Source organism: Bufo bufo, chromosome 7 (assembly GCF_905171765.1).
Source record: "Bufo bufo chromosome 7, aBufBuf1.1, whole genome shotgun sequence".
NCBI classification, from domain to species: domain Eukaryota; kingdom Metazoa; phylum Chordata; class Amphibia; order Anura; family Bufonidae; genus Bufo; species Bufo bufo.
Genome location: NC_053395.1, coordinates 48,362,339 through 48,385,574, shown reverse-complemented (window position 1 = coordinate 48,385,574; position 23,236 = coordinate 48,362,339). Strand labels below are relative to the sequence as shown.

Here is a 23,236-nt window from a genome sequence, read left to right as displayed (position 1 = left end):
TAATGGACAATGTAGAAACCTCTCTACTAAATCAAATTGATTGGTTCGGGCATTTCTCGGGCCTCCGCATAAACTGGACCAAATCAGCCCTCATGCTGCTGTGGATAACTACCTGGTCATCATTTTATTACTATCTCCCTGTAGTAGATTGCTTTAAGAACCTTGGCATAATTATCACTAGAGACCCTCACCTCACTAGAATTATCACTAGAGACCCTTAGATCATGGAAAACACTTCCCCTGTCAATAGTGGGCAGACTCAACCTAATCAAAATGATTTTGCTCCCTAAAGGTCTTTATCTGCTGGAGCATGCCTGCGCTCCCATCCCACGCAGTTTATTTAACCAGTTACACTTATTGATGACCATTTTTCTATGGGGGGCAGCTAGATGTAAACTTCCCCTACACACCTTACAAAGACCCAAAAAACAGTGAGGAGTTGAATTAAGGCTACTTTCACACTACCGTTCAGAGCGGGTCCGTCTGATGTCTGCTCAGATGGATCCGCTCCTATAATGCAGACGTTTGCATCCGTTCAGAACGGATCCGTCTGCATTATAACTTAGAAAAAATTCTAAGTGTGAAAGTAGCCTGAACGGATCCGTCCAGACTTACATTGAAAGTCAATGGGGGACAGATCCGTTTGAAGATTGAGCCATATGGTGTCATCTTCAAACGGATCCGTCCCCATTGACTTACATTGTAAGTCTGGACGGATCCGCTTGCCTCCGCACGGCCAGGCGGACATCCGAACGCTGCAAGCTGCGTTCAGGTGTCCGCTTGCTGAGCGGAGGCTGAATGCTGCCAGACTGATGCATTCTCAGTGGATCCGCGTCCACTCAGAATGCATTAGGGCTGGACGGATGCGTTCAGGGCCGCTTGTGAGACCCTTCAAGTAGCCTAACCGATTTCTATTTTCTGGCAGGTCAATTGAGATTTCTTATGCCCTGGGTGACATAGCGACTGCATTACCAATCGCTGAATATTACCTACAGCAATATTTGCAACTATCTACTCTATGGTCAGTCCTGAATAGTATTTATCTATTCCATAGACAGGCCCTTCCCATACACAGATTGGCTCATCAGTTGTGGAGTTCAACAAAACTTTGCCAATATAGTGATTTGGTGGTTGTTATTCCATTATGAAATAATCCAATGTTTCGCCACTTACAGGGACTAGAGGGTGTGGATATATGGGTGGGGTATGGGACACTTACAGTTAAAGATCTAGATGAAAATTGGATTATGCTTTCATTCACGCAATTACAGGAATAATTTGAAGTGCTACGCACTCACTTCTATGGATATTTGCAGGTGCACCATGCTCTCCACATACAGTGATAGAAGAGCCATCTGTCACGGTCCCTCAGGTGACTGATGTCAGGAAATCAAGGAGATTGGCTGAGCGTGCAGGAATCTAACAGCCTCCTTGATTTCTCTTGATTCAGTGTTGATAGAGTTAATGACCACTTCCCTTTTCTCAGCTGTTGCTCAGTGGTCATCACTTCTACCCTTTATAGTCGGACCCCACCCTTCTGACTATGTGGTAGATAGCTTCATTTGGGTTTGGCTAACCTAGTGTGAGTTTTTCTCTGGTGTTCCTGCTCGAACATCTCTACAGAAGTTAAGTGTCGCATTTGTCTGTGTTTGCTATATTTCCTGTTGTTTGTATCTGGGCCTGAGACAGAGACTTCTATTCGTCCATCTGGGGAGAAATGGGTTGTCTCTGGTCCTAACCTTTTTCCAGGGCATTATAGGGATATAAAGGCCTAGGTATCCTGCATATGAATATTCCTACCTTCAGGGTCTATTCATATTGATAGATAGTTAGGGCCCGGATTAGGGTTGGTTAAGAGGTTACCTGATTCTTCCCTAGTTTCCAGGCCCAGTTACTGTTCCCCTTCCCTCCTGTGTTCAGTGTGGAGTTTTCCCCCCACACTGATCGTGACACCATCTGAATATACCCTTTAACAGGAATATTCTCAAAACAAGGACCAAGGGGCATCATATCTGTCCTGTATACTAGTTTATTAAGTTCCCGCATGGCCTTAACTCCACTGCTGGTTGAAACCAAATGGAAGCAATATATTCCTTCTTTAACTACAGAGGAATGGCAGGAAGCTTTATAGTCTCTGCTAAATGTTTCGCCTTCAGCCAATAACAGATTAATACAACTGTTCATTCTACACAGATGCTATTTGCCCCCTACAAGGTTGTATAAGATGGGCAGAATAGCCCACACTCTGTGTCATAGATGTATGAAGAACAATGCTGACTTTTGGCATATGATTTGGGAATGTATGTAATGGAAATCCTTCTGGCAGGAGGTTAATGATACAGTATGTTTTCTGCGGTGATTTCCAGACCAGTTCCAGACAAGCCTGAAGTTTGCTTTCTGGGTCTCCTAGAGGAGAAGGCATAGCCCCATCACACCAGGATATTCTTGCGAGAAGCTCTATTCCTAGCAAGGAAAGCTGTCGTATTAAGATGGATGGGAGACCGTTCACCCACTGTAAGCCAATAAAAATCCCTAGTAAACCAAGTTATCCCCTTTGAGAATAAAGTATACAAAAATAGGTGATGTCCCCAGAAACTCTGGAAACTATGGGGAGCGTGTTGCACGTCGACTTTAACATTTCTCCATTCCAGACATGCGTTTTGCCATGCTTTATCTACAATAGTGTTTGAAACACCGGTGCGCATTTTTGTTTTTATTTTATTTCTATGTATGTAACATATACACCCTATGCATTACCTTGATATACGTGCTAATGCTGTACCTTACTTGTTTATTGTTCAATTAAACAAGTTAAAACTAAATAAAGGCTATACTGTATATGGAGTTGGTTGTATCCAGATTAAAGAGTTAAACTTTCTTTTTTAGGTCATCCACAAAATCGATCAGCCTTCTTCTTTGAATCTTGGGCATCTGTATATCACTTGGACATTCCCAGGTCTGGAGTTTGGTCATTTAAATACTATGGATCGGGTCCCTTTTCCATACGTATTGAAGGATATGAGGGTAAATATTTAAGGTTCCTCTGAAGATGAAAACACTAATTGTCTCATTATAATCTGGAAATAATGGGCCTAACATTTACAACACTTATCTCCCCAAAGAGACAATATTGCTACTTTCTAATAATTACATTCCTAACAATTACATTTATTAGTCCTTTTACCTAAAGATGTAAAAGAGGGAATGTATCAAGATGGCCACAGCAAACCCTTCTAGGACTATACTGTGCAGTAGCACTCAAATGCAGTCACTTCACGCTGATGAGATGCGCTGTGAGGCTACTCAGCCTGACATCATATCTGATGTAAGAACGCTCCAGGGCTACTTACTGTAGAGCAGAAATGCTGCTGTACAATAAGTAGTAATGAGGCGATCCTATTTCATGGGTGAGCAGTATGACAGGTAAGAAGAGAAGGATCACATCCCTCCTTTCTCTTCCTATCAGGCTGCTCAGCCATGACAGAGGAAATCTTCATTACTATTGGAACTAGGAGCGCTATTCTACAATAGATAGTACTGGAGTGATTGTATATGAGATATGCCATGAGGCTGAGCAGCCTCATAGCACATCTTTTCACTATAAAGTGACTTAGTATGATGCTGCAGAGCAGTATAGCGAGGCTCCCACTATCTCCTCCAAGCAGCTGTAGAACACGAGTCAACCCATTCTATTCTAGAATGGGTTGCTGGAGGCCATCTTGATACCTTCATGGAAAACCACTTCAACACAAATCTATATTTTTTATTTTTGTTTAAAGTGTAAAATATACATTGAGAGTATAACATTTTAGAAATGGGGAATGTGATCTAAATAGTAATGATTTTAAAGGGAGTTAGGGATGAGCGAACCCGAACTGAACATTTTCGTAAAAGTCCGGGTTCAGGTTCGGTGCTTTCTTGGCGCTTTTTGAAAGGCTGCAAAGCAGCCAATCAACAAGCGTCATACTACTTGGCCTAAGAGGCCATCACAGCCATGCCTACTATTGGCATGGCTGTGATTGGCCAGTGCAGCATGTGACCCAGCCTCTATTTAAGCTGGAGTCACGTAGCGCCGCACGTCACTCTGCTCTGATCAGTGTAGGGATAGGATGCAGCTGCTGCTGTTAGGGCGAGATTAGGCAGTGATTTATTTACTGAAGTGATCGATATACAGCTGTGTATCACACAACCTTAGCTATTCAATTGCTCACTGTTTTAAGGCTGCCCAGAGCGTTTTTCAGTCTTTTTTTTCTGGGGTGATCGGCGGCCATTTTGTGTCTTGTGGTGCGCCAGCACAAGCTGCCACCAAGTCCATTTTTAACCATCAATAGTGTGGTTTTTTTTTTGCTATATCCTACATCAGGGGCTTGGCTGTGCTTGCTATTTTATTGAGGGGTAAAATACAATTGCCAAAATAGCAGTACCCTAAATCTGGTGTTTCAGCTGTGGCTAGCCAATTGTAATACTGTCTGCTGTCTGCCGAAGCACAGTTTTTGTTCTGGGTTGAATACAATTCCAAACTTAGCAATTACCTAAATAATTGTTTTCTGCTGTATCATGCCAAGTTTAAATCTATCCATAAAAGGGTATATTAGATTGAAGGTGCTGATAGGGTCATCCTCAATAACTTCACACGCTACCGTGCATTTTCAAGTCTAATTCTGTCCGTAAACGTATACCTGTCATCCAGCGCCTAAATAATAGGCTAAATCTGTCGTTACTGCTGTGCCTGTATTAGTGTAATACGGTACATAAATAGATAGCCAGATAGTGTTAGGTGCCTGTAAAAAAAGGCCTGAATTTGAATTCAATACATTGGGCCAAATAATTTTTTTCTTATTGTGGTGAACGGTAACAATGAGGAAAACATCTAGTAAGGGACGCGGACGCGGACGCGGACATGGTCGTGGTGGTGTTAGTGGACCCTCTGGTGCTGGGAGAGGACGTGGCCGTTCTGCCACAGCCACACATCCTAGTGAACCAACTACCTCAGGTCCCAGTAGCCACCAGAATTTACAGCAATATTTGGTGGGGCCCAATGTCGTTCTAAGGATGGTAATGCCTGAGCAGGTACAGACATTAGTCAATTGGGTGGCCGACAGTGGATCCAGCACGTTCACATTATCTCCCACCCAGTCTTCTGCAGAAAGCGCACAGATGGCGCATGAAAACCAAGCCCATCAGTCTGTCACATCACCCCCATGCATATCAGGGAAACTGTCTGAGCCTCAAGTTATGCAGCAGTCTCTTATGCTGTTTGAAGACTCTGCTGCCAGGGTTTTCCAAGGGCATCCACCTAGCCCTTCCCCAGTGGTGGAAGACATAGAATGCACTGACGCACAACCACTTATGTTTCCTGATGATGAGGACATGGGAATACCACCTCAGCACGTCTCTGATGATGACGAAACACAGGTGCCAACTGCTTCGTCTTTCTGCAGTGTGCAGACTGAACAGGAGGTCAGGGAGGAAGACTGGGTGGAAGACGATGCAGGGGACGATGAGGTCCTAGACCGCACATGGAATGAAGGTCGTGCCACTGACTTTCAGAATTCGGAGGAAGAGGCAGTGGTGAGACCGAGCCAACAGCGTAGCAAAAGAGGGAGCAGTGGGCAAAAGCAGAACACCCGCCACCAAGAGAGTCCGTCTGTTACTGGCCACCGCCATCTGGGACCGAGCACCCCAAAGGCAGCTTCAAGGAGTTCCCTGGCGTGGCAGTTCTTCAAACAATGTGCTGTCGACAAGACCCGAGTGGTTTGCACGCTGTGCCATCAGAGCCTGAAGCGAGGCATTAACGTTCTGAACCTTAGCACAATCTGCATGAACAGGCACCTGTATGCAAAGCATGAACTGCAGTAGAGTAAACACCTTAAAAACAAGGAACTCACTCAGGCTCCCCCTGCTACCTCTTCTGCTGCTGCCGCCTCGGCCTCTTCCTCCGCCTCTGGTGGAACGTTGGCACCTGCCCCCCAGCAAACAGAGGATGTACCACCAACACCACCACTTCCGTCACCAAGCATCTCAACCATGTCACACGGCAGCGTTCAGCTCTCCATCTCACAAACATTTGAGAGAAAGCGTAAATTCCCACCTAGCCACCCTCGATCCCTGGCCCTGAATGCCAGCATTTCTAAACTACTGGCCTATGAAATGCTGTCATTCAGGCTGGTGGACACAGACAGCTTCAAACAGCTCATGTCGCTTGCTGTCCCACAGTATGTTGTTCCCAGCCGCCACTACTTCTCCAAGAGAGCCGTGCCTTCCCTGCACAACCAAGTATCCGATAAAATCAAGTGTGCACTGCGCAACGCCATCTGTAGCAAGGTCCACCTAACCACAGATACGTGGACCAGTAAGCACGGTCAGGGACGCTATATCTCCCTAACTGCACACTGGGTAAATGTAGTGGCGGCTGGGCCCCAGGCAAAGAGCTGTTTGGCGCACGTCCTTCCGCCGCCAAGGATCGCAGGGCAACATTTTTTGCCTCCTGTTGCCTCCTCCTCCTACTCGGCTTCCTCCTCCTCTTCTTCCACCTGCTCATCCAGTCAGCCACACACCTTCACCACCAACTTCAGCACAGCCCGGGGTAAACGTCAGCAGGCCGTTCTGAAACTCATATGTTTGGGGGACAGGCCCCACACTGCACAGGAGTTGTGGCGGGGTATAGAACAACAGACCGACGAGTGGTTGCTGCCGGTGAGCCTCAAGCCCGGCCTGGTGGTGTGCGATAATGGACGAAATCTCGTTGCAGCTCTGGGACTAGCCGGTTGGACACACATCCCTTGCCTGGCGCATGTGCTGAATTTGGTGGTGCAGAAGTTCATTCGCAACTACCCCGACATGTCAGAGCTGCTGCATAAAGTGCGGGCCGTCTGTGCACGCTTCCGGCGTTCACATCCTGCCGCTGCTCGCCTGTCTGCGCTACAGCGTAACTTCGGCCTTCCCTCTCACGGCCTCATATGCGACGTGCCCACCAGGTGGAACTCCACCTTGCACATTCTGGACAGACTGTGCGAGCAGCAGCAGGCCATAGTGGAGTTTCAGCTGCAGCACGTACGGGTCAGTCGCACTGCGGATCAGCCCCACTTCACCACCAATGACTGGGCCTCCATGCGAGACCTGTGTGCCCTGTTCCGCTGTTTTGAGTACTCCACCAACATGGCCAGTGGCGATGACGCCGTTATCGGCGTTACAATACCACTTCTATGTCTCCTTGAGAAAACACTTAGGGCGATGATGGAAGAGGAGGTGGCCCGAGGAGGAGGAGGAGGAAGAGGGGTCATTTTTAGCACTTTCAGGCCAGTCTCTTAGAAGTGACTCAGAGGGAGTTTTTTTGCAACAGCAGAGGCCAGGTACAAATGTGGCCAGCCAGGGCCCACTACTGGAGGACGAGGAGGACGAGGATGAGGAGGAGGTGGAGGAGGATGAGGATGAAGCATGTTCACAGCGGGGTAGCACCCAACGCAGCTCGGGCCCATCACTGGTGCGTGGCTGGGGGGAAACGCAGGACGATGACGATACGCCTCCCACAGAGGACAGCTTGTCCTTACCTCTGGGCAGCCTGGCACACATGAGCGACTACATGCTGCAGTGCCTGCGCAACGACAGCAGAGTTGCCCACATTTTAACGTGTGCGGACTACTGGGTTGCCACCCTGCTGGATCCCCGGTACAAAGACAATGTGCCCACCTTACTTCCTGCACTGGAGCGTGATAGTAAGATGCGCGAGTACAAGCGCACGTTGGTAGACGCGCTACTGAGAGCATTCCCAAATGTCACAGGGGAACAAGTGGAAGTCCAAGGCGAAGGCAGAGGAGGAGCAAGAGGTCGCCAACGCAGCTGTGTCACGGCCAGCTCCTCTGAGGGCAGGGTTAGCATGGCAGAGATGTGGAAACGTTTTGTTACCACGCCACAGCTAATTGCACCACCACCTGATACGGAACGTGTTAGCAGGAGGCAACATTTCACTAACATGGTGGAACAGTACGGGTGCACACCCCTCCACGTACTGACTGATGGTTCGGCCCCATTCAACTTCTGGGTCTCCAAATTGTCCACGTGGCCAGAGCTAGCCTTTTATGCCTTGGAGGTGCTGGCCTGCCCGGCGGCCAGCGTTTTGTCTGAACGTGTATTCAGCACGGCAGGGGGCGTCATTACAGACAAACGCAGCCGCCTGTCTACAGCCAATGTGGACAAGCTGACGTTCATAAAAATGAACCAAGCATGGATCCCACAGGACCTGTCCATCCCTTGTGCAGATTAGACATTTATAACTACCTCCCCTTAACCATATATTATTGTACTCCAGGGCACTTCCTCATTCAATACTTTTTTTATTTTCATTTTACCATTATATTGCGGGGCAACCTAAAGTTGAATGAACCTCTCCTCTGTCTGGGTGCCGGGGCCTAAAAATATCTGACAGTGGCCTGTTCCAATGTTGGGTGACATGAAGCCTGATTCTCTGCTATGACATGAAGCCTGAATCTCTGCTATGGGACCTCTCTCCTCTGTCTGGGTGCCGGGGCCTAAAAATATCTGACAGTGGCCTGTTCCAATGTTGGGTGACATGAAGCCTGATTCTCTCTGTTATGACATGAAGCCTGATTCTCTGCTATGACTTGAAGCCTGATTCTCTGATATGACGTGAAGCCTGATTCTCTGCTATGACATGAAGCCTGATTCTTTGCTGACATGAAGCCTGATTCTCTGCTATGGGACCTCTCTCCTCTGTCTGGGTGCCGGGGCCTAAAAATATCTGACAATGGCCTGTTCCAGTGGTGGGTGACGTGAAGCCTGATTCTCTGCTATGACATGAAGCCTGATTCTCTGCCATGAGACCTCTCTCCAATTGATATTAGTTAATTTTAATTTATTTTATTTTTATTTTAATTCATTTCCCTATCCACATTTGTTTGCAGGGGATTTACCTACATTTTGCTGCCTTTTGCAGCCCTCTAGCCCTTTCCTGGGCTATTTTACAGCCTTTTTAGTGCCGAAAAGTTCGGGTCCCCATTGACTTCAATGGGGTTCGGGTTCGGGGCGAAGTTCGGGTCGAATTCGGATCCCGAACCCGAACATTTCCGGGAAGTTCGGCCAAACTTCTCGAACCCGAACATCCAGGTGTTCGCTCAACTCTAAAGGGAGTCTGTCACCAGTTTTGACCATGCGTATTTGCTGACAGCACTAGATAAAGCCTGGAGAGAGCAGATCAAATCTTTTTTAACCTTTTATTTTCAGGAGTAGTGTGAATATGAAGTTATAATTCTGCTTCTATAAAGGCACAAGAGGTGGAGCTGCACTGTGAAATGGTCTCTGCATTGAGCTGCTTCACGCCCTCTCCCCTCTGCTCTGACAGCTCTAGCATCCAACCAGGACACAATTGCAGCTGTCATTCAGCACAGAGCAGCAGTGATGGCCAGTTCGCAGTGTTCGCCCGTGAACACATTCGGGCTGCCATCTTGACTCACAAGTCTGGCGATGCACAGGTAAGCCCTTACCTGTGCCTGTGTCGGGAGCCGGTCTGAAGCAAATGCGGTCACGGGGAGCAGGCAGTTCAGAACTGCCTGCTCCCGGTGACCGCATCTGTTTCAGACTGGCTCCCACACACAGGCACAGGAAAGGGCTTACCTGTGCATCGTCAGACTTGTGAGTCAAGATGGCAGCCCGCATGTGTTCGCGGGCGAACACTGCGAACTGGCCATCACTGCAGAGGAGTGGGGCTGTGAAGCAGCTTAATGTACCAAGCCGAGAGCACCTCACAGCTTTCAGTCCACTTAGGGTTTAGAACCTAGTAGAAAACTATGTGCATGAAGGAAAACTGAAGAATAACACTCAACATCTCCTAACAAACATCAGTGAAAAACGCATTGTATCCGAATGTCTTGCGTTTTTCATGTGAGCCCCATTCCTTTCTATGGAGCCAGAGCTGAGTGATGAATGCACACTATAGAACATTATGTGTGAATAATGGCGCTTATGTACACAGACCCGTTGAAATAAATGGGTCAGGATTCCGTCCGGCTAATATGCGTTCTCTACATGTATCGCATCCAGAAAACTTGTTTATGTGAAATTAGCCTTAGTGCTGTCAGCAGGTTTGCAAGGTCAGAATTGCTGATAGAGTGCTTTTAAATGAGAACCTGGAAATTACCAGTAGTGGTCAGAGCTGTTCACACAGGAGGAGGGGGGGGGGGAACCAGTAGTTCATTATACTTTTTAATGACTGTTCTGTTTTTTGTTTTTTTTTTTGTAACTGTTGATTGGAGTAAGTTAAACATTTATCTTTTGTGCTTTTAATTTTCTGTACAACCCAGATATATTATCTTTGGTGCTATTTTTGTATCTATATTATGCCTATGTATCTATTGATAGTGTTAATAGTGATAGAACTGTTCTATCATATCATTGGTAATATTATATCGGTCTTTAACCTTATTTGGGACATATAAAGATATTGAAGCATGAAGTCGCTAAATAGTATCTAACCTTTTATTATTTAGGAATCTTTCATATTGATCTATTAGATAGATCTATACATCTTTGTAGCTGTGTTTGTATCTATACCATCTATTTTATCTATTGATACTGATATATATATATATACTGCATAATACAGGGTGTCCCACAAAAAAGTAAAAGAAAAGTAGCCCGTCTCCAGCGATAGTATGCAAGTGGTTTGTTTTATTTTTTTAATTACCCACAATTCACAAGATATGCTGAGAGTGGTTCCTGTTCAGGTCTCTGCATCTTTGGGCACATCAGATGATGTGGACAGTGTTTGTGATGTTCTCCTTGAGTTCATCCAGGGGATGTGGATTGTTGGCGTGCACTTTCTGTTTTAAATTTCCCCACAGATAATCACATGTGGACTAGTCTGGGGAACATGGCGGCCATAAACCCCTCGCTCACAGTTTGCTCCTCCGTAAACAGTTCATGAATTTGTGCCAGTGAGTCCCGCGAGGTGTGGCATGTTGCCCCATTTTGTTGGAAAAAGCAGGACATTTTTTCTTCTGTAGCGTCACTGTTGAAGAGGTTTAAGCAGTATCAGCCGACATAATCCGACACGCCCAAAGATCCATAGATATGAACGGGGACCACTTTCAGCATCTTTTGTGACTTGTGGGAAATTAAAAAAATTGGATCTATCTATACATTTATTGTGTCCCTTTAATTATATGGCTTTAAGGGGTTCTCCGGGATGTACATACTGATGGCCTATTCTCAGGATAGATCATAAGTATGAGATCGTCTGGAGTCCCAGTCCTGCCACCCCTGCCGATCAGCTGTATGAAGAAGACGCTGTGCTTAGGCCTCTGCCTAGGCCATGTGATGTCACATTCATCGTTCGCATGGCCTAGGCCAGTGTTGGCGAACCTATGGCACGGGTGCCAGAGGTGGCACTCAGAGCCCTCTCTGTGGGCACCCACACCCTGGAAAAAGTCTATGGTGTACCAATATGCCTTAGACTTTTCCTGCCATTCATCAGTGCAGGGCACACTATGAACGGAACAGGCAGCGCACTGAATGCAGGCAAGCTATTATAGCTAAATGATAAAGTACATGGAAGATATACTATATTGGACTGTTGTATTCAGGGTAAATTGCCGTGTTGGCACTTTACGATAAATAAGTGGATTTTGGGTTGCAGTTTGGGCACTTGGTCTTAAAAAGGTTCACTATCACTGGCCTAGGCGGAGTTGAGCCTCATTCAAGTGAATGGGGCTGAACTGTGATACCAAGCACAGCTGTTATCAAATGGACGACACTGTGCTTTGTAATGCTACAATGAGCCTCCTTAAACAACTGATCGGCAAGAGTACCTGGAGTCAGACCCCCACCAATCTCATATTGATGACCTATCCTGAGTATAGGTCATGGTCATCAGTATCAATCCCAGAAAACTCATTTAAAGGAAGTCTGTCAGCAGTTTTGTCCATGCTAAAGTGATGACACCACTAGGTAGGGAATTAAGTATTGAAGATATACCACGGCACTCTCATTTCTTCAGCATTTTAACATTTAATCACCAATTCTGAGCGACGTTTCGACCAGTATGGTTTTTTTCAAGCATGAGCACTAGGTAGGGGTTAGGAAGAGCAGTACAAAAATACCTTTGGGGAACTTCTATTGGGAATAGTGTGGCTATATGCTAGGTTCTGCTTCTACAAGTGCCCAGGATGCAAAGCTTTAGTGTGACATGCTCTCTACACTGAGCTGCTTCACAGCCCTTCGTCTCTGCTCTGAGTGACACATGTAGCATCCAACTAGGAGACCACTACATCTGGAGTGGTCCTGTGAAGCAGTGAAGCTTTGCTTGCAGTGCACTAAAAGGGGATATCGAATGTATGGCATGGAATCCTGGACAGCACAGAATTAAGGCGCAATCTTTAAGAAGCAGAACCTAGCAAAAAAAGGTTCATATTCTTATTATGTATGCTTTTAATGCTCTCTCTAGCCCCTATCTTGGGCTGTCAGCCATTAAACTTCAAATGGACCAATTCTTTCTCAGTACTCTATCACGCATCTCAGGTTGTCTCATATTTGACACCATTTTTACTTTATTCTTTTTTTTCTTCATTTAAAGGCGAAACATCCAACTCATCTGGTAAGTATAAATTGCTTTCAATTTATAGGATATATTCAACCAAAATTGTATACATTTACCAGACCGTTTCCTTAGTTAGCAGAGATATTATTTCCAATGAGACCTTATAGTGTAGAACCAGCACTTCATTACTATTGAAGGAGGTGCCATCTTGCATGATCATCCCTAGCAACAAGGCAGCTGACCAAACTCTTTCCAGTACTGTCTACTAAGCTAGAAGCTTGTATAATTTATTTACAGCACTATTTCCTGGGAGCGGGGCTAGAAGCTGCTATATAGTATGTGGTCATTATTTAAAAAAAATATATTTTGTGTTTATTTTTTTAATCTTATTTTACACTTGATAAGATCATGCAAGGTCTTTAGGGGACATTAAGGCTTCTTTCACACTCGCGTTAGGCTTGTCCGGCAGGCTGTTCCAGACACACACTATAATGGGGACAGGCCGGAGATCTGGTCGCAGCACGGCAAATATGCTGAGAAGCGGCCAGACAAAAAACGCAGCGTGCTGTGAATTTCTAAACTGCTGTTCACAAAGTAGAGCAAAATTGCTTCCTTATGATCATATACAAAAATACAATAAAACAATATACATTCAGAACAATTTTTTTTTTTTTTTAAGAAATCTAGTTTGTTTGTTAGGAAAAAGTATAGACAGTAGTGGCTGTCTGTAGAAAAAGAGGATCTGCTTTTGTCCCATTCTATAAACAGTGCAACTCTTGTCTGTTATTGCAGTTGAAAGGGTTTTCCCAAGATATTTTTACTAATGAACTTTCCTCTGGACAGGTCTTCAGTATCTGATTGGTTGGGATTCGACATCGGGGAACCCCTGCAGATTAGCTGTTTGAGAAGGCACCTGCACCATGGCCTTCTCTCAGCTTAATCTAGGCTATGTGATGTCACGTTCATCTGTCACATGGTCTCGGGAAGGGATGGGCAAACTCGGCCCTCCAGCTGTTTTAAAACTACAAATCCCATCATGCCCTGCTGTAGGCTGATAGCTGTAGGCACACTGGGAATGATGGGATTTGTAGTTTTAAAACAGCTGGAGGGCCGAGTTTGCCCATCCCTGGTCTAGGCCATGTCAGCAGCCATAAGCATAGCTGCCATCAAATGGATTGTGTTGTGCTTTGTGAGCAGAGAGAAAGCCGAGGAGCTACTGCGAGTGCTGGTTCCTTCTCAAACAGCTGATCGGTGGGGACCCACACTGATCAGATACTGATGACCTATCCAGAGGATAGGGTAATCCACATGTGAAGCAAAAGAAGGAGATGGAGACAGCACGTCCTTGTGTTGGAATTTATTCAATTTGTATCGTTTCAGGCTTCCAAGCCGAAACGTTGCATCTGGAATAAATCCCAACACAAGGACGTGCTGTCTCCATCTCCTTCTTTTGCTTCACATGTGGATTACCCTACCGAATACAGGTCTTGTGCTGTCCATCCCCCTATATTGGACTATGCAGAGGATAGGTCATCAGTAAAAATATCTCAGAAAACCCTTTTAAGCTGTATGTTTATAGAAAATAAAAATAGGTCTTTATCCCCACTCATTTTATCTTCTTATTGTCCTGAACAAGCCAAATGGATTATTTCATGAGTCTCTTCAACCGTTAATGTGTTCTACAACATAAATTCAATATAACACCTGTTACCTAAATAACAATGTATATGTTTTTTTCACAGCATTTTGTGCAAGGTGTGATAGCAATGCTGCATGTAGAAAAGATTTACTTGACTACACCTGTGTCTGTAATGAAGGCTTCAATGGAGACGGATTTTCCTGTTACGATATCAATGAATGCAGCTATTACGGATATTATTCATACGACAAATGCGGCTATAATGGATACTGTGTGAACACATACGGCTCATACTACTGTAACTGTTACACAGGCTACACTTGGGATAATGCAACTTGTGTTGATATGAATGAGTGTTCTTCACCCTCGCTGAACAACTGCGACCCAGCAGCAACATGTGTCAACTACTATGGATCCTATTCCTGCTATTGCCCTGAAGGATATTATGGAAATGGATATAAATGTGAGGTCGATGAATGTACAAGGGATGTTTGTGGATTTGGTAGAGAATGTACCAAATTCACCGGGTACCATAACTGCACTGATCCATGCCTAACCTATACCACCCTGAATGACCCCACCAGGAGCACATCATATTATGATTACTATTACTACTATTACTCCTATTATGGACGTTCTGACTATTACCTAAGTGGATGGTATCGATTTGTAGGTAGTGGCGGAGACCGCTTGGCAGATTTTTGCCCCTCTGATGGTAGGTGTTACACCATATATCCCATGTGGATGAATGGAACACATCCAGATCCCTCAGATGGAATCGTGAATCGTACAGTTTGCACTAACTATTATGGTTATTGCTGCTTTTGGACATCAGACATGAAGATCAAGGCTTGTCCTGGAGGATTTTATGTGTATAAATTCAGCACGCCCCGTGTGCAGTATTCTGGATATTGCACAGGTAAGAAAATAAAACTCAGATGCAATCACATAATATACAGTACTTGGGAAAATATTTGAATCTTGAACAAAGGAGATTCTAATCTTATGTAAATAAACTTAAAGGGTCTTCTCATATGTTGTATGAAAAGTCCCTCTGTTAGCCAAAGCTGAGAGTTCCTTCAAAGAGTGACTCAGTTGGACCATGTATTACATTTGAATAGTCGTCATGTAATACCACACTTCTCATGCAGTGGCTACTGCAGGAAAGATGTGTAGTTGCTGTAAACTTTCCCTCATGGTAACAGTTGATTACTGATTGTACAGATCTTTAAGGGGCTATTCACATGACCCTGCACCTGCATCCTGCACTTTTAGATGGCTCCATTGTAACAATGCCTATTTTTGTCTACAAAACGGACAAGAATAGGACATGTCCTATCTATCTATGATAAAATCTATTGTCATAGTCTCAAAATTGACATTCCTTATTTAAAGTGATATTTTGTGAACAGGACTGTGTCAGGAATAGATTTCAGCCTCACAATACAAGTGATGAACGTATAACATGCATAAGATTGGACAAACCCTTTAGCCTGGAAATACATACAGTATAACACTGCCATGACCAATGATAGGAATAAAGGGAATCATCAATAAGCATATAAAATGTGGTTTCTGTTAAAAAAAAAAACTAAAGAAACAGTCATTGCCCTTAGGGCCCGATAATCAATGGATCCTTAGGGGTCAGTGCTTCTCCAGGTATGGCAGCTTGTCCACGTGGAAACATTTGGAGTCTCTGAAAGTCCAACCATCTGCACCTGATGCAACATTGGAGGACTCTTCTCCCTTTCTCATGCATCAAATATAAGTAAAGATGAAGAGACCTCGAGAACGTAACATCAGGTGAAGATGGACACAGCACTTTCAGACACTCCATGTGTATCCATGTAAGAATCTGTACCTACACTGAATGAAGAGGCTGAATTATTTCTAATAAACATGGAACCAGGGACGTAGCTATAGAGGAAGCACGGGAAGTGGATTTTTTTGTGGCCCAAACTCAGAAGGGGCCCACCCAGAAGGAGGACTACATTTTTTTTATTGTCAGGGCCCCCTCAACAGTATTATACAATGACACTTAAGGAAAGGGACGGAGCGGCTTCCTGGCCTGGTCTGAGAGAGTGATCTTGACTAGCCTCAGGACTGGGGGTTGCATTGGAGGAGGGGATAGTGAAGAAGTTGTTGTGGGTGGCCCCAATCAAAAATTTAGTTTGGGGCCCAGTAATTTTTAGTTATGCCACTGCATTGAACGGTGAGTATATGTCATGTAATATTTTTTGGGGGATTGAAACCCTTTGAAAATCTGTCATTATACAATGAACAGCAGCTAATATCTTTGCTGATAGTTTCCAGGTAGAAAAAGATTGTTACGACTTTTGCTTTTTTCAGATCCATCCACTGTTTCTGACTCTTGTGCATGCGGTGAAAATGAAGAATGTAGAAAAGTTGGTGATCATTATCGCTGCTACTGCAAAGATGAGGACCTAAGTATGTTCAGATAAGTATGCTAGTGTTGCCTGAGCTTCGCTCCAGAGTGAGCCGAGACTAGCTGCTATGATATCTCCCATATACTGCATACATAAAGGAGACCCTGTTCCCCTGTCTGTCTGTAGTACACTCTCTGAACCAGCAGCATAATGGAGGACACTATAAAGCACCGAGCAGTATAGTTGTGAATTTAGCACTGGAGCTTTTAGAAAACATACTAAGGGCTCATGCACACAAATGTATTTTATTTCCGTGTCCGTTCAATTTTTTTGTGGACCGTATGCAAAACCATTCATTTCAATTGGTCCATAAAAAAAACGGAAGTTACTCCATGTGCATTCAGTTTCCGTATGTCCATTCCACAAAAAAAAACAACATGTCCTATTATTGTCTGTATTACGACAAGGATAGGACTTTCGTTCCACAAAATACGGAATGCACACGGACATCATCCGTATTTTTGCAGATCCATGTTTTGCGGACTGAAAAAAACATACAGTCGTGTGCAAGAGCCCTAAAGCCTTAAGCCTGTGTTTTGCTGCCTCTCTCTCATTCTGCAGCTGCTTGCTCCTCCATCCATCCTTCAACCTGATTCCTCAGTGAGACAATAATCTCTCAAGATGGATTTTATCAGGGAATGGAAAGTGAACGATCAGTGTAAGAGACTGAGGTGAAAAGTGGAAAAAGAGCCACTTTTTTTGTAATAAGATATACTACAAAGTTTCTTATAGACTTATGCAAAGTTGTTTAAAACTATTTAAAAATCTTGCTAATTAGTGATATCGCAGCCATTTTCCCAGTACAAGTATTCCTGGTGGTCAGTGGTAGATGTAGCATCTAGTCCCTTTTGGTGGACACTACATACAGATTAAAGTTCAGTGAGCTATTTAATCTGACCTTTAAGGGACTAGTTATTGTATATAGCTAGCTATATAATTTAGAATCCAACTTGTATTTTTATGTAGGTGGTGGAGTGACAGACCGCCAGACATTTTCTGAACTGTTACTGAGTGTTTATAACCAAGGTGGATGTTCTGCTGTGTATGACATAAATTGTAGTGCAATCTACACTGTACCGGATATGATATTGTTTATCTTGGCATTGATTTTTCTTCCAACATAAGTGTTACTACCCATGCCTATTTCAAAATAGCGATAGGGACTTACTGTATGGGCCTAGGCACCATGACTGGTGAGAAGACATGGGAGAGTCCATAGGAGTCCATAGGAGTAGAGCTGCTACCTTGCTCACTCTGGGCAGAGCAAATTAGTCTTTATTAGGTACTGCCCTTCCCACAGAATTTTTGGGAAATGTTGGGTAAGTGCAGTGGATTAACCTGTATGTTCCTGTTATGTGCCCAATAAAAGTTGATTCAAAGATGTGCAGATATTCACATAATCAACGCTAACAATGTTGTGCCCTCTTTTTCAGCCATAAATGACATTCGTCCGGTGATTTCATGTAGTAGTCAGGAAATGAAAGCTTCCTTCAATAAATGTGCTCTGGAAAAATTCAGTCTGAACACCACAAACATACATCTCAAAGACAGCTACTGCACAGGATTTCAGGATTTCAACTTGACAAACCTCATTTCTGTATTATCTGTCTTGAAGACCGGAATCTGTGGAAATGAGCTGGAGGTATGTAGTGATGATGGAAACATAGGGAGAATATTTTATTCCCATTGAGCTAGAAAATGGCATCAAAAATTAGTAAATTTTGGCGCACATCATTTTTGCTAAAGAGTTTGCGCCTTCTTGCAACTTTCCGCCAAGCTTGCCACATTCAAATAAAAGCTGGAAAGCGTTATCGGGAGGGCATGGCCTCCGCAGCCTGATGCATGTACTATAAATAATGTCAGAAACTACTAGTGATGAGCGGCATAGGCAATATTCGAATTTGCAATATTTAGCAAATTTTTGGCCGAATATTCGCCATAAATTTGCAAATTCGAGAATTCGTGATCTCCAGTCATTGTTTATTTGATTGCAAAAATCGTCAAAGTAATATATTCGCAATAAATTTGCGATTAGAATATTCAACACTATTCGCGAATACGAATATAAAGCACTATATTTGCTAATTCTCGAAGTGGCGATATTCACGATTAAAATTCGAGATTCGAATATTCGCACTGTATAACACTAGAAACTACCATAAAATATATTGTAAATCTACACCATCAGGTGAGCTGGCGGAGATTTGCATTTCTGGCATACAGTTAGGCAAAGATGCAACAAATTCATTAAGAGGTCTGTGCCTCTTAATAAATGTGCTGCATCTTACACCGAAGCATTACACCAAAGTACTAATGGTGACACCCCCCAAAAAAAATAAAAATAATAATAGTAATATTTATTTCCTCCTACAGAACAACGGCACACATGCCATCTATATGAACACCCTTTTCCTATCCAAAAATACAGGAGAATCCTTAGGTGCAGACGATCAACTTACATTTGATTTTGCTTGTGTGTATCCATTAGACATCCAGGTGTCCCTGGACACAGCTCTCAAGCCCTTTACAAAGTAAGACACAGGGGTAATGTAATATGAATCTTTAATATGACATCTTATCCCTTTTTAAGCATTGGTAAGAAGAATATTGGTTTTTATCCACGTCACACAACTGGGAAGATAAATAGAGTACCATTCTGCAATCAGAGGCATTGTAAATCATGGTACAATTGGTACATGGTGCATTATTCCCATGCCACTAGGATATTCTATATACATTATATTAGACATATTGGTGAAGTCTATCCATTTAGCTGTAGACCTGCGATCCTTCCAGAAGTTTCCTAAATGTCTCAATTTTCAACAATATAGATGTCACACTTGAAAGAATTCTAACAAGCAATGCACCTCCTTCTATGCTTTGTGTGATGTTGCTCTGCAATCTTTTAGATATAATGTCACTCACAACCCATAAATCACTATGTAGCCCAAGCCACACAGGGCATAACAACAGGGGATGAATAGCTATCTGATATACCAAAGCCCTTCTGCCTGATAAGGCCCAAAGGGACTATCTGCCACTTAAAAGGTTATCCCATGAATAATGTAAAAAATAAAAACCAGACATCATATAGTACATGACATTCTCTTTGTAACAAAGCTAGAACCAGCCCTGTACCTCACATGGATCCATCCTGCCCATTCATTGCTACAATTGCTCTGGCAGCTCAGGGAGGGGTGAACTTTCTCAGTGGCATGTTCTTTCAATTTAATTAAATTTAGCGGCTCACCCCCTTTCTTGCTATGAATAAAGGTGCTCTGACTTTTTGACTCACCCCGTCAGTCTTAAGTAGTTTATATTCTAAATATAGACAGGCACAATTCACTTAGAATATTTTAATTGCCGTTGTCCGTATACACATCTATTTATCAATAAAATATAAAAAATAATAAAAAGAAATGACTAAAAATAACAGTATGAATATTTAGAACATAGAGAAAAGAAACACTATTCCCTCTTTGTTTGCTGCATACGAGGTGGGTGTATTCTAGGATTCTATTCACCTCCTATGAAGCAACCAATAGGAAAATTCCTATCCAATACATGTGTTTCTTGCGACCTAATTAAATGTCAAATTTTGTAGTTCAATATTATACTGATGTTGAAATGTTGTCTCTGTGATTCCAATATATAAAACAGAACTTGTGTATTAATATTGTATCTCCTTCTTTCCAGGGCAATAAGAAACTTAATGTCAATATATAAACAAATAATCCATTCCAGTAGGCACTTTGTACTACTATGGAAATATTTCGTTACTCTGCATTAGGGTCCATTCACACATCCGTATGTGTTTTGCGGATCCACGAATCCGCGGATCCGCAAAACACGGACACCGGCAATGTGCGTTCCCAATAGAAATGAATGGGTCCACAATTCCGTTCCACAAAATGCGGAACAGAATTGCGGATGTGTGAATGGACCCTTACCAATATACTGGTTTCTGGATCTCCTTTATGTTGATAACAGTTAACACTGTATATTCAGTAACAATCAAGAGTCTGTACTCACTGTTAGGAGTAATGTGCTACTATCCACTGTGGCGTCCCACGTGAAAGCTGCAGCGCTCACCTTGAGTTTGTCGTCTCTCATGATTATATGTCTACAGCACGGGTAGCTATACCTGTTCTGTAACCACTGAATCCCGGCGTCCCACGTGGTAAACAGCACGCTGTATCCTGACTCTCCGGACTTCAATTATACAGGGTATCTCACATGCTGTTTGTGGAATGCTCCACACATCATCTGCTCTTATTCCAAAGTCTGGATATTCATCAATAGGTCAGTGGGTTGTTTTGGTGGGTCTTGGATTTTTGCTAATGATTGCCAATATTGCCAGACGCGTTTCCGAGTTATGCTAACTCCTTCTTCAGTGGCCATAATTATCCCCACTTTCCTGTCCCATCCAAAACCCCCACTGGATTTCTTCTCTCTTAAATAATGTATTATCCATATATTCCTCCATGTTTTTGGGACAGAGTGTATTGTACTTTCCTCCAAGGGATGGTAACATGATCTTTCTTTAATTATTGACAATAAGTTGTCCATTCTTTCAATTAATCATCATTACAATGTTCTCCATGGAGACGACCACTCATTTCTAGTTGCATTCTTAAAGCTTCAGTCCCCTGTTCATGATCTATTATAGTGTATAGTGAATTGACATCCAACATGCCTAGGATCCAATGTGGTTCATATTTTAAATTTTCAATCATCTGTATGACTTGTGTAGTGTCCTTTATATATGAAAAAGTGTTTTCACTATAGGCTGTAAGATCCTATCAATATATTGTGACAAATTGGAAGTCAGGGATCCTATGTCTGAAATGATTGGTCGGCCCAATAGATTCTTTAGATTTTTGTGTATCTTTGGAATACAATAAAACACCAGCAAGCTTTGCTGTGTTCCCAATATAAACTTATATTCCATCTCCAAAAGTATATCTTTCTCTAATCCCTTTTTTTCAATACTCCGTAAGTGATTTATCAAATTGTATAGTGGGATCCCCAGTTAGTCGTCTGCATGTTGTTTCGTCTGATAGCTGTCTTTTGCATTCTAAATTGTATTGGTCAGCCTCAAGGATCACAATGGCACCCCCTTTGTCCACCGGTCATATGACAATATTTTCTTGTCTTTGTAAATGTTTTATCACTTGAATTTCTTGTGTGTAAGGTTATTTCTTCTTAATGTTGCATTTCTCATTTTCCTTTTATCTGTTTCTACACATTTGCGGAAAGTGGCTATTTCTTGTCTTATCTCTTGTCTTGGGTACATTTTAGATTTTTGTTTTAATTCATTGTATTGGTATTTGGAATTCTCCATTGTTTCCCGTGTTGGGGGATTTTTTATATAATACTTCTTTAAACCTAATTTTCCACTCCTATATATCTCTCAAACTTATTCAGTGTTGCTGTAGGTGCAAATTTGAAACCTTTTTTTCAATATCCTCACTTGTGCTTCTGTGAGTGAAGTGGAACTTAAATTAACAATAGCATTTTCGTTTGTGATAGTCTCTGCTAATTTTTGTGATTGATTCTTTTTCCCTTTTCCTCTTCGTATCTTCTTCTTCCTATCTCTTGTGTTTGTTGTCTGTGACATTGTCTCTGAGGTATTTCTTGAGTGTAACCTGGTGATTGATGTTGATGTGTGCCCTGTGAATGAGTTGTCCTCTGTTGTTGTTGTAATGGTCTGTAGTCCCATGCCTGGTTGGTGTATCTGTGTATCAAGTTGTATTTGTACAAAGGTGGTGGTGATTGTCGGTGTCTTTGTTCTGGTGAATGATACCATGTTTGTTGAGTGCGTGTCTTGTGATGCGGTGAAGTCCTACCTAAAAAAATTGGGATTTGACAATGTTTCATATCTATTGGTAACGGGGACATTGTATCTCACTTGTCCATTATTATTCCAATGTTCCTGTATTTGTCTATTATTATCCTGTTTTGTATACTGTTCCTCCTCATCATATACTTTGAACTGTTCAGTCCTTTTATTATTTCTAAATGTTTTGGTCTTTTTATTTATGATCTCCTGTTCTATTCTATCTAAGCCTTTACATATTCTCTCCTGCCCTGTGCCCTTCATGTTGTGGGAGTTTGTGTCACGATCAGTGTGGGGGAAAAGGGGAACAGTAACTGGGCCTGGAAACTAGAGAAGAAACAGGTCACCTCCTAGACAACCCTAATCCGGGCCCTGACTACCTATCAATATGAATAGACCTTGAAGATAGGAATATTCACAAGCAGGATACCTAGGCCCTGATTTCCCTATAAGGCCCTGGAATAAGTATAGCACCAGAGACAACCCATTCCTCCCCAGATGGACCAATGGAAGTCTCTGTCTCAGGCCCAGATACAACAACAGGGAATTTAACAAATACAAACAAACGCAACACTTAACTTCTGTAGAGATGGAAGAACAGAAACACCACAGAGGTTCTCACACCAGCTCAGCCAAACCCAAATGAAGCTACCAACTGCATAGTCAGAAGAGTGGGGTGAGACTATAAAGGGTAGAAGTGATGACCACTGAGCAACAGCTGAGAAAAGGGAAGTGGTCATTAACCCTATGAACATTGAATC

At 43.1% G+C, this 23,236-nt stretch overlaps 1 protein-coding gene across 1 annotated transcript in view; it reads left to right on the top strand.

Annotated features, from left to right (window-relative positions):
- Nucleotides 1-23,236, top strand: part of LOC121008743 (uromodulin-like) — a 58,170-nt gene that overhangs the window by 23,385 nt on the left and 11,549 nt on the right. The window contains exons 8-12 of the mRNA XM_040441439.1: nt 12,587-12,607; nt 14,293-15,108; nt 16,539-16,637; nt 18,070-18,278; nt 19,010-19,167. Coding sequence (XP_040297373.1) covers nt 12,587-12,607; nt 14,293-15,108; nt 16,539-16,637; nt 18,070-18,278; nt 19,010-19,167 — 1,303 coding nt within the window. The remainder of the gene's footprint in view (nt 1-12,586; nt 12,608-14,292; nt 15,109-16,538; nt 16,638-18,069; nt 18,279-19,009; nt 19,168-23,236) is intronic.